This window comes from Rhinopithecus bieti, unplaced genomic scaffold (assembly GCF_001698545.2).
Source record: "Rhinopithecus bieti isolate Rb0 unplaced genomic scaffold, ASM169854v2 scaffold_4600, whole genome shotgun sequence".
Classification (NCBI taxonomy): domain Eukaryota; kingdom Metazoa; phylum Chordata; class Mammalia; order Primates; family Cercopithecidae; genus Rhinopithecus; species Rhinopithecus bieti.
In genome coordinates, this window is record NW_016804545.1 from 1446692 (window position 1) to 1458939 (window position 12248).

The 12248-nt window shown below is 36.9% G+C and overlaps 1 protein-coding gene across 14 annotated transcripts in view; it reads right to left on the minus strand.

Moving 5' to 3' along the window:
* Positions 1 to 314: 314 nt before the first annotated feature.
* Positions 315 to 12248, minus strand: part of SSX2IP (SSX family member 2 interacting protein) — a 56033-nt gene continuing 44099 nt past the window's right edge. For 7 of the 14 annotated variants that reach the window (XM_017869131.1, XM_017869130.1, XM_017869132.1 and 4 more), the window contains 3 exons: positions 8519 to 8633; positions 7007 to 7172; positions 519 to 3675 (listed from right to left, as the gene is read on the minus strand). In XM_017869131.1, coding sequence (XP_017724620.1) covers positions 3501 to 3675; positions 7007 to 7172; positions 8519 to 8633 — 456 coding nt within the window. In that variant the 3' untranslated portion in view covers positions 519 to 3500. The other 7 variants (XM_017869134.1, XR_001884897.1, XM_017869135.1 and 4 more) reach the window with 7 other exon arrangements.

Here is a 12248-nt window from a genome sequence, read left to right on the forward strand (position 1 = left end):
TACATCCAGCTTGAAAAACACTGTATATTTAGAGAAAGGATTAGAGTGACCAGTTTCATTATCCTTATCTGCATGGACCAAATCTTTGGGAATGCTTTTTCTACTAGATAATACATGTTCTTGAGGAGAGAAAATCCTACGCTGCTTTGCAGGTCAACATTTTGATGGTAGAAAACAAAATCTAGCAAACAATCATCTATTACATAGTACTTCACAAAGGAAATACTGCTAAGACTTATAAATGGAAGCCTAGCCACGTTACTGTTAGGAAACGAATGTGGCCCTGGAGCAGACCCATCAGTCCATGTTTTATGAACAGATTGAACGTGTCATTAGCATCTACCATTGTTTATTACAATGTAGGTTTAATAGTTGGTCTTCCACTCAGCTCAGATTCTCAATAGCAGGCAGCATGCTTATCTGTCTTCGTATCTCCAAGTACTGGAAAGTAGTTGTAACCCTTGACATACAGTAGGTACTTCATAAATGCTTATCAAAAGACTGGAAAAGGACAAACATAGAGAAAAGTGTATTTACTAGACTTCCATAATCCGTACTTACTTAAAATCCAATCTAGAAATAACATGACTTATATTAGGCAATATACTTTGAAGATCTGTACAACAGCGTAATCACAGCAGGGTCTTGCTAACCCATAAGTGTGTTCCAGGCATACATGCTGCAAAAACCTCTCTCCTGGGGTCCCAGAGGCTTTCAAATGTTCCCCCAGGGGCAGTCAAGACTAGATCAACGGTGCTCTCTTCATCATGTGCACGAAATGTTTTCCCATAACACCATATTATCACAAGTCTATGAACAATTCTGGTTAGCTAAGGTAAGCAATATAGAACTCTTTCCAAATAATAGTATTTCAATTATGCCACGTAAGTAAACAATTTGCTGTGAACTGTCCTGTGTTCTAATCATTTAATACATTACTTCTATAAGAAAATACTATTTGTTAAATTTTAGTCATAATATCATTGATTCTCATTATAGACTGCAGATGCAAATATTTAATAGTGAACAAAATGTTTATCTCAATTTTCTTTCACATTTTATGCTTTGAAAATTCAGAATGGATAAAAACAAATGAAGTACAAAATATTTCAGATTTACATAGTGATAAACAAGAAAGCACTTAAGATTAGCAGGAGGACTTACAAATGGAAGTATTCTCTAGAACCATCCATGGCTAAATGTCAGATTAGCACAGCTGTTATTATTTGTACATTGCAAACACCTAGAAAGAGATGGGAAACAAAATCCTAGGAGTTTTGTGTGTGGAGTCCTGGGTTTTCCAACAGACATCATTCCAACATTCTGAGATTAGAGTGACTGGGGATCATTTTGGAGTTGGAATGTTTAACAAAAGTGATGTTGTTAGGTAAAATGTCCAACTTCTGGATCTATGCCGACATGAAAGGTGCAGTGAGTCTGGCTTTCACTCTGCTGTTTCTTTCACACTTTGGATTTTAAAGTAAGTCTCAAGGAATTTTTCTTTCCAATTTGAGAACTCACTTTAAAACGGAAACACGCAACGAAAAACAGATGCTGTGTTCCAGAACTCCACTGTCATAAAATACAATATTTGCTAAAGAGATTTAAAAATTAGAATGCTTATTTCTTGCAAAGTACACCATGGAAAACCCTGGGGGGGAAATTCTTGACAAATGTATCCATTAACTGTATTTAAAATTTCTGATTGCCTTTTTTGACCATGTTATTACTAAACAGCAAAACAAACAAACAAAACAAAACAAAACAAAACAAAAGCAAAAACAAAAAAAGCCTACATCCCAGCCAGATTTCTTCCTTTAGAATATGGTAGTGTCTTCGATATTTTGTGCCATGTGTAGTAGTTTAAATAGTAAAGAAGTGACCATGCATCAAGCTGAAGGTACTAAGTGACTAATGCTCAAGAGCTAGCTCTTTAAAACTATAAATATGGTTACTGTATTATGAGTATATCCACTAATGTCTCATAAGATACTCTTAATGATATCCTATCAGCCCTGAAAAAAATGGCTGCTGCTATGCAACTCCAAAGAGTTACACAGTTATGTATAGTGAATGGATAACACAAGTAAGTGGCTTTTTTTTGTTGTTTTTTGTTTTTAATAATATGAATTTAAAATAGCCACAAAGAGGGTGAGTGCATGTAAGTGGCTGAACTGCCGGTACAGGGGAAGGTAAATGGGCCTAAACTACGATACCTAGCAAGGATTGGATCTGTGCAGACTTCTATGTACAGAGACAAGCAGGGTTAGGCACTTAAAGCTTTTTGATGAAAATCCTGGGAAAGAGCTGAGCCTACATTTATTATTATTACTATCAAAACAACAACATACTTTTCATGAAACATGCAATCAGAAACATTACAGAGACTGAAGAGAGCCTAAGAGTTTTCTGAAAATGAAATGACACGTTTTTCCAGAGTATCATAATATCTCAATTATAAAATTTGATGGTTTTACATTATCATATTTCTTTAGTGGTAAATACCTCATTAAAAAATTATTAAAAAATCATTGACAATACAAAGCCCTAGTTAGTATACAGATATTACTATACTGGTACCCATCTCGTAAGGAAAATATCACCATCTAGATATCTTAAATATCTTCTATCATCCAATATCTTAAACCAATTTCTTAAATTGTTTTATTCAAAGGTACTTTTGTTGTCTTGCCCCTATTCCTCTATCAATAGTCCCTTTAAAAATTATAATATCTTACATATACAAAATAAAATCTAATGTCATAAAATCTCAAAATGTAATGTTAGTAGTGCTGATTATCTAAAGAACTCAGCTTCATGGAACAGCTTTCAATATTTATTGCCCAGATGTATTAAAAAGAATTCTTAAATGTAATGCATCAATGGTCCTAATACATCTGTAAACAGAATACCACTAAAAAAATTTTACTGGCATGAAATACTATACTTATGGTTGTGTGAAACTTTTAAATCTTAAAGCCTCTTAACATAATCATGTATATCTATGTACAAAACATACATAAATTTCACTTTATTTAAAACATATGAAAGAGGTAATTTCAAATCACACTAAACATAATAAATATAGAACTTGCTTTGTTAAAAATCTACAGTATACATTCAAGTAAAGGCTAAACTTCCAATGCCAACGATATTTGAGACAAAATTAAACATTTACAATAATCAGTTTCCTAAAAGTGCTATTTTTAATACCTATAAGAGGAAACTCATTCTAGTGCTTTTGTTTCCATCCAAACATCTATACATTCCTTTATTCACAGAACCAGATGCTTCTGTTACTAAAAATACATATCCAAAGCTTTTATATCCTTTTAAATAGATTTAAGATTTCAACTCTTTGGGGGAAGACGGGGAAGTCCAAACAAACAACTTAGACCATCTTAAGTTATTAGAGATAATTGACTTTATGACACACCCTGTTTCAACTTAGATGTGAAATATGATGAACATGTTAATGAAAACAATTCGAGTCCACATGTCTAAGGTAAGTCATCTTTTTCTACATGAGAATTTGTGTAGGTCAAGGAGCATCCACTATAGCAACCTTCCTGTGATCCAGGTCTTGACGCCACACTCCATTTTTGATTTGTACATTCTCCTCCAACCTGATTTGGTTTAATTTCTTCAGGAGTTATATTCAGTACATTGATTGAACTGTTGGGAAAAGAAAGGCAGATCTTAGTGACTATCCTCTCCTTCTTTTATACTGTACACATGCCTGGATGTCTAAGGTCTCATTACTTCCATGTCTTGTGCTAATTTATGTAAATTTGGAGGACACATGATCAAAACAGTAAAAGAAGTGTTTCAAAATGGCGTAATTTATCACTTTTATCTTATTTATTTATTTTATTTATCCCTTTAGTCTACTTTGACGCATGCTGCCAAGTGAAGTTTAAGGTAGAGAAGCTTAAAGTAGAGCTTAAGGGTTTTGAAAGCTGATATTCCAAATGTCCCTGTTTTTCTGCCACTATTACTTATCTCTTTGTATTTTCTTTCTTTACATGTCCACTTGTTAAAGTATGCTTTCATCTATCCATTCAGACAGATACTTAATGAGTGCCTACGGAAGTGGCTAAAAGACCAGACTCTATAGCAAGATGGTTTTGGTTCAGTCAGCCTCAAAACAATAAATGTGCTTAAACAGTAACTTTAATATCCATGCAGCTGAGCTAATGAATATTTTTTTATCAACTGAATATGTAATTTTTTTCACAAAAACTTTTCTAAATGTACATTTCTTGTGACTTTTGTTTAATAATTCAACCTCAAAATGTGGCAATCTTAAAAAAAAATTAAGTTTAATTCTAAAATCTAAGCCAAAATCTAATTTAAAATTTTACTTGGAAAAAAAAAAAAAAAAAGCCTGGGAGCAGTGGCTCACACCTATAATCCTAGCACTTTAGGAGGCTGAGGCAGCCAAATTGCTTGAGCCCAGGAATTCAGGACCAGCCTGAGTAACATGGTGAAACCCTGTCTCTACAAAAACTTAGCTAGGAGTAGTGGTGCATGCCTAGTTTAACCATTTGTACAAGGGATTCTGATGACCAAATTACTATAAATTTATTTACCAACACTTACACTAATTCGGTCATCAGAATCCCTTGCACAAATGATCAGACTAAGTTTTGTAAGTAACTTACGCACAAGTCTCCTTGCCTGGAACCTAAGGCACAGCCTTTATGTAAAATTCCATTCTACAGTGAAAGAACAATGAGGATGTTGTAGAAATTAGCTACAAACACTAATTATTTTGTTGTAATATTAATATAAACCGAGATCCAAAATGCTTCAGGAGCAAGAGAACCAAGTTTATCAAATAATTTAAAATATGAAGAACCATGTCAGGCTGCACAGCTTCTCTATTAGTTATAAAACTTCTTTCTGTTTGTTTTACTCTTAGAGGCTAGTTAACAATGAATAGTTTAATTCCTTTAAGCTCCAAAATTATTTCTATGCCACTGATGTTGTTCAGTGGAGCACTCAGAAACAAAAAAAAAGCATGTTTATATTTGTTTACATGTATATTTATTTTTATGCTCACTAAATGTTTACAATGAACTAGGTACTGCTTTTAAGTTCTTTACATATACTAACACTTAACTTGCAACACCCTATGATTTAGGTACTAAATGCTGAACTTTATTAAACATAAAACAAGGTCTTCAAGAGATATTTGTCAAATATTTCACAACTAAAACAATGATGTAAAAGCTAAAACGTAAAATATATAAAACAACTGAGAGAACTATGTTATGCTATCTCTTAGATATAAAATGCATTATTTGTCAGTGGTGGCTAGAATTTGCATCTGTGTCTATACAGATAGTTCTGATTGGTCAAATTTGGAAGTTTGATTAACATTCCTATGTAAGAAAATACGATGAGCTTACACATTATCTTTTGATTGTAAAATAAATCAACTTTCACTTCCCATATTCAACTCATCTACTGGTCTAACTTCAAAATAGGTCCCAAATCCAAGCATTTCTACCTTCACATTATGACCGTAGTCCAAATTACCATTGTCTTTTCGTTCCCACTCCAATAGTGCCTCCCAACTGGATTTCCTGGTTTCTATTAGACTCCTACAATCTGTTTTCAACATTATAAAACAGTACTCTTTTTAAAACTTAAAACTTTTTTTCACTCTCTTAAAACTAATGTTTTTTCTATTCCCCTTAGAACAATACTTGACCTACAAATGCACACTAAAATATTCTGTAAATGAAATCCCAGATGTGTTGGGGGTGGGGTGGAGAGAGCGAGCAGAGTGGGATTATGTATGAACAATATTGATCATGAGTTAATAATTGCTGAACCTGCGTCATAGGTACACATGGGTTCATGATTTTATCCTCTCTGTATTTGTGCGTATTTGAACTTTTACATCTCTCCATGCTCATCTCACACCTCTAGGTCTTGGTCAGCATTGCAAATGTATGAGGTGTGTCCCACTTCAGGGTCCCTATACTTGGCTAGAGTGCTCTTACCTGGCTCTTTTTCATCCCCTCTAACATTTACTTGGAGTCCTAATCCCCGCACCTCTTAAAAGTCAACTACAACTTATAGTGTGTCCTCCTCCTCCTTTTAAAAGCTTCCTTTCTTGTTTTAAACTCCATCTATTTCATAATTCTTGGCCCAAGGGCCAGCTGGCTTCTTCAACCCTTAGTTCCACTCCAGTCTCTTAACACAGGCCGAGTTTGCTTCAGCTCTGACTGTTTTCCAAGGCCATTGTCTCCTACTGTTAATTAAGAGCAAAGAGATTGCCACCATACTTTCTAACTTACCCCTCTGACCTTTTCTATTCCTCTCTATCTTACTAGGAATGGTCCACATGCTTTCTCTGCTTCGTTTAAAACTAATCTTGGAATTGGCGCTGAAGTAGAGTATTGGTATTATTTTAGAAAATGATATAATAACTTGAGATAGAGGAAAATACCAAAATGTAGCAATTAAGAGCAACATATGGGTTTCCCAGGGTGGAGAGCCACGTTTTTTTACACTGTCATCCTTGGGCTCAGATCTTTATCACTCAATATGAACAGGCATTTCTCAGTTATTTGCCCTTCAACAACAATAAAATGGGCATGCCAGAAAAAAATGTTAAGATATGTACTCTACAAAAACTGTCAAAACAATATCCATCTATTTAATACAATTAAAGTACTTAAAATATTAACTCCTATAATTAAGATTATATTCTAAATTATATCTTAAATGTGAAATAAAAAGACACACATCACATGATTTACCTCCAAGAGGACAAGGAACAGATCTACCTGTTTGCTATTATATTCCCAGCATCTAGCACAGTGTCTTTATATACTGGTCACTCAGTATTTGTAGAATGAATAAATCATCTACTAAATTCCTCTCCAAAATCTCTATTGTTGCTAATACTACAGACACGCCACATTTTCCTCAGCAGTGCAACTTTAGCAATTTTTAGAAATACGTGAAAAGATCACCTATAGACAAATACCTATGTTCAGATATGCAGGAACGTGTCTGGCAAAAGTCTGAAGTGGAAGGTGAAGCAGGAAGAGATTTAGTAAGTTTAGACATGCAAACTGGAGACCCATTAGACACACTGTGGGGCTTCTTTTGCGGCTGCCTTGAGTGCACTGTAAGATTGTCCCGATCAGAACCTGTTGTAAAACAAGGAAGGGAAAAAGGCAGTACATATAGTGAGGCATTCAATATAGTGAAGGTAAATCATCAGGATGATTCATCTGCAGTTCTGAGTGAGGTAAGAGATGGAACAAATTCAAATTAATATCATTAATCTTGTTATCTTTGTTGCATAGTCCACATGTTTCAAAGGATCTTTTTTTTTTTTTTGAGATGGAGTCTTGCTCTATCACCCAGGCTGGAGTGCAGTGGTGTGATCTTGCCTCACTGTAAGCTCCACCTCCCGGGTTCACGCCATTCTCCTGCCTCAGTCTGTAGCTGGGACTACAGGTGCCCACCACCATGCCAGGCTAATTTTTCTGTATTTTTAGTAGAGACGGGGTTTCACTGTGTTAGCCAGGATGGTCTCGATCTCCTGACTTCGTGATCTGCCTGCCTCGGCCTCCCGAAGTGCTGGGATTACAGGCGTGAGCCACCACGCCCGGCCAAAAGGATCTAGTTTTAAAAATATTTCTAGGCGGAGTGGGGTGGCTCACACTTGTAATCCTAGCACTTTGGGAAGCTGAGGCAGAATGACTGCTTAAGCCAGGAGTTTGAGATCAGCCTGGGAAGTATAGCGAAAGTTTGTCTCTACAAAAAATTTTTTTAAATTATCTAAGTACGGTGGTATGTGCCTACAGTCTCAGCTACTCAGGAGGCTGAGGCAAGGAGGATTGCCTAAGCCCAGGATGTTGAGGCTGCAGTGAGCCAAGATGCACTCCAGCCTGGGTAACACAGCAAGACTCCCATTTTGAAAAAAAAATTCTAGATGTAAATTTTCAACAACTTCACATTATTACAAACTCACAACAAAAGTCACTTTGGGTATGCACAGTCCCCCTCTCATCCTCACTTTGACTACAGTAAATAAAATATTAAAGTTGATTTTTAGGCCAGGTGCAGTGGCTCATGCCTATAATCCCAGCACTTTGGAAGGCTGAGATGGGTGGATCACCTGAGGTCAGGAGTTCAAAACCAGCTTGACCAATACAGTGAAAACCCATCTCTACTAAAAATACAAAAATTAGCCGAGCGTGGTAGCACACACCTGTAATCCCAGCTACTCAGGAGGCTGAGACAGGATAATTGTGTGAACCCCGAAGGCAGAGGCTGCAGTGAGCTGAGGTCATGCCACTGCACTCCAACAGAGCAAGACTTCATCTCAAAAAATAAATAAATAAAATAAAGTTGACTTTTAGTTATAATTAGAGAGCTCTAATTGGTGATTTCCAAAGTTCTGTATTAATAGTACATAGTATTTTGTAATATGTAAATAATTTTATTTATATGCATGTTCAAATTAAAGAGTTTATAAAGTACTCACTTCCTGAGAAGGCACTGAAAAGTTTCACATTTTCTGAGTTCTGGTGGTCAAAGGTAGTCATATTTAAAAACTGCTGCTTTAACCAACTGGCTCTTTCTTCTTCAAATGCCTTTCTCTACCATAACAAACCAAAGGAATAATGATCAATATTTCAACGTCATTTCACATGATTGCTCTAGCTATCTGTGTTTGCTCTCTGGCTATCTATACATACTTCTTATGTCAAATGAGTTAACCTAAAAAAACTAAGAATAATTTTGGCTCTCGTCTGTAATCCTAGTATTTTGGGAGGCTGAGGGTTGGTGGAGCACTTGAGCTGAGGAGTTCCAGACCAGCCTGGGCAACACGGCAAAACCCTGTCTCTATACAAAATACAAACATTAGGTGGGCATGGTGGCACAGGACTACAGTCTCAGCGACTTGGGAGGCTGAGGAGGGAGGATGGCTACTGCCAGGGAAGTTGAAGCTGCAGTGAGCAAAGATGGCACCACTGCACTCCAGCCTGGGTGACACAGCAAGACCCTATCTCAAAAAAAAAAAAAAAAAAGCCGGGCGCAGTGGCTCATGCCTGTAATCCCAGCACTTTGGGAGGACAAGATGGGCGGATCACAAGGTCAGGAGTTCGAGACCAGCCTGACCAACATGGTGAAACCCCATCTCTACTAAAAATACAAAATTTAGCCAGGCATGGTGGCACGCACCTGTAATCCTAGCTACTCAGGAGGCTGAGGCAGGAGAATCACTTGAATCCAGGAGGCAGAGGTTGCAGTGAGCTGAGATCGCGCCCCTGCACTCCAGCCTGGGCGACAGAGGGAGGCTCTGTCTCAAAAAGCAAAACAAAGCTGGGCATGGTGGCTCACGCCTGTAATCCCATCGCATTTGGGGAGGCTGAGCGTGCGGACCACAAGGGTCAGGCGATGGCAGACCCTCCTGGCTCACACGGTACAACCCCATCTCTACTAAAATCGAAAAAAAAAAAAAAATTAGCGGGGTGGGGCGGCGCACTGTATCCCAGCATACTCCGGAGGCATGCAGGCAGGAGAAGGCATGAAACCCGGGAGGTGCGAGCTCCACAGTGGCTAGCAGATTTGCACCCACTGCACTCAGCCCTGGGTGAGAGCAGACCTCCATCACAAAAAAAAATTCACTTAGAAACAAATACATTAAAAATCGCACAATTCATCTTGTTTCACCTTACTACACACTGTCTTCATATCAATTTTAGTTCACACGAACAATTGCACACCAAAAATGGCAATAGAATATGTAGTCTAACTTTTGAACAATACCAAACTTTGAAGTACAAACAAAAGAAAACTTTTATCTTGTAACTTAGTCACTTGAAAAAAAGGAACCTATGCTTCATCAGATTTTCTCATCTCTCCAGCCCATTTACCAGCCCTACCAAAAAGGACCTATGACTTCATCAAGCATTTCTCTCATCCTCCAGCCATCTACCAGTACTGGTAGCCACCACCACTAAAGCACAAAAGGGCATATGCAAATGATGTCAAACCTCCCCCTTCTGAACAGCTGATGAATCCTAAACTAAATTCTCCATCAGCCCTCAGGTCTTGCATGCCTCCCTCCTATCCCTCACTATGCACACCATCCCAGTGACCAGACGGAGAAAGATTCTCATGCAGGGAAAGGTACCTGGCAACTGGGAGCAATATGCAAAGCATCAAGAGTATCTGTTGGAGTACTGTGGGGGATATGGGCTCGGAAACAGGTAGGACACAATGCTAGTGCGCATGTTGTTCCCTGAAGATAGCTACTGATGAAACAGACATTTAGACTGGAACTGAGGAAATCCACGTCAGCTACTTAAAACAAGCAACACACAATCTTTCATTCATAAATACTGATACAGAATTATGCATCACCAAACATTTGAGAAAACTAATAATAGAAAAAAGGTCAAAATAAATAGAAAACTGACCATGGATAACAGATAATTCAAGAGATGAAAGAAATCTTTACAAAAAAGTAACACATATTATCAGACAGATTAATAAACATCTGTAAAATATCATGCTATATAAAGAAAAGCAAAAATTAGGGACATTAGACAATTTTAAAGATAAATTCTGAAACAAAAACTCAGTGGCTAAAGCAAATAATAAAACTGACCCTGAAAGGCCAGTTTCGTGATCTCTAAGATAAAGGTAAGAGAATATCCCAGAATTGAGAACAAAAGTCAACCCGTAGATATATATTCAGAAGGCCAAATGCGTTTCTAACAAAAGTTTCAGAATACAGAGAAGTCAAAGAAGGAAAAAATAAAGATGAAAATTTCCCTAAATTAAAGAAATACAGAATCTTTAGGCTGAAAGGAACTCTCCAGACATATCCTGGTAAAATGTCTAAACTTTAAAAACATACCCAAGCTTCCACAGAGGGAAACAGAAAACAAAACACAGATATCTACAAAGTAACACAGGTATATTACAATCAGGCTTCTCATCAGTAAAACTAAACACTAGGAGAAAGGGAATAATTCAAAGTTTTGAGGGAAAAAAATGTAATCTAAATTCTATACCCAGTCAAACCAATCATGTACGAATATATTTTTGAATATTCCAGAATTCAGAATGTTTATAGCTCATGTACTATTTATAAAAAAAATTACTCAAGAAGGTAATACAGCAAATTGAATAGAAACCCAAGAAAGACAGTAACATGAGATATAAGAAACATGGCAGCAGAATCTGATTCAGGAAATCACAAAGGAAGTTACAGAGAAAGTCAAATAATTCACTAGATAGTGATATATCTCTCTGGGTGGCAAAGTCTTAACAATACAGAGTACTTTCTGTGTCCAAACATATTTGGTTATAGAATTATATTTACATAATTGTAATGTTATCAATTTTCTTTCCTGGTTTTCCAACTTTGAAGTCTCAAGTTTAGACAAAGTACTTATACCTGGATTGTATTGAAGGATAAACTATAAATGTGATAACAATGAAAAATAGTATCACAAACAAAAACTGCAAAGTAGAGGAGCAAGAGAGGTAGAACAAGAGTAACTACAAGAATGTCCTCAGCTTTCACTGCAGGGATGAACTGATACTGACTAAAGTTAAACAAACATGAAATGAAATGGAAGCTTCACATTATTTCCTTAAAGCAAAAAAAACAGGCAATCAGAAGAACAAAAGGAACAACATTATGAAGACATGAGATGTGAACGAGGAAGGGTGTAGGCAGGAGATACAATGAGGACACAGAATTCCTTATCTTTCAGAGCAGGGAATCAATAAACTGATAAAGAAGAAAACTTGAAATACATTAAAAGTTAAAATAGTACTTCCTACAAGAATTTCCAACAGATACTTTTAACAAAAGTTACCTCTAAGGACTGAAACTGGGGATGGGAAAGGAGGAGACTTTCTCACTTTGTAGCTTTTTTTATGAGTTTTGTTGATTTCTTTTAACTATAGTCAGACATTACTGCTACAATTTTTGAGGGGGGAATATCTTAGAAGACACTTTGCTAAGTAAAAAAAGCAAGCTACATGGAGAAACCCTGTCTCTACTAAACATACAAAATAGGCCGGGTATGGTGGCGCATGCCTGTAATCCCAGCTACTCAGGAAGGCTGAGGCAGGAGAATCGCTTGAACCCAGGAGGCAGAGGTTGCGGTGAGCCGAGAACGCGCCATTGCACTCCAGCCTGGGCAACAAGAGCAAGACTCCGTCTCAAAAAAAAAAAAAAAAAAAAAAAA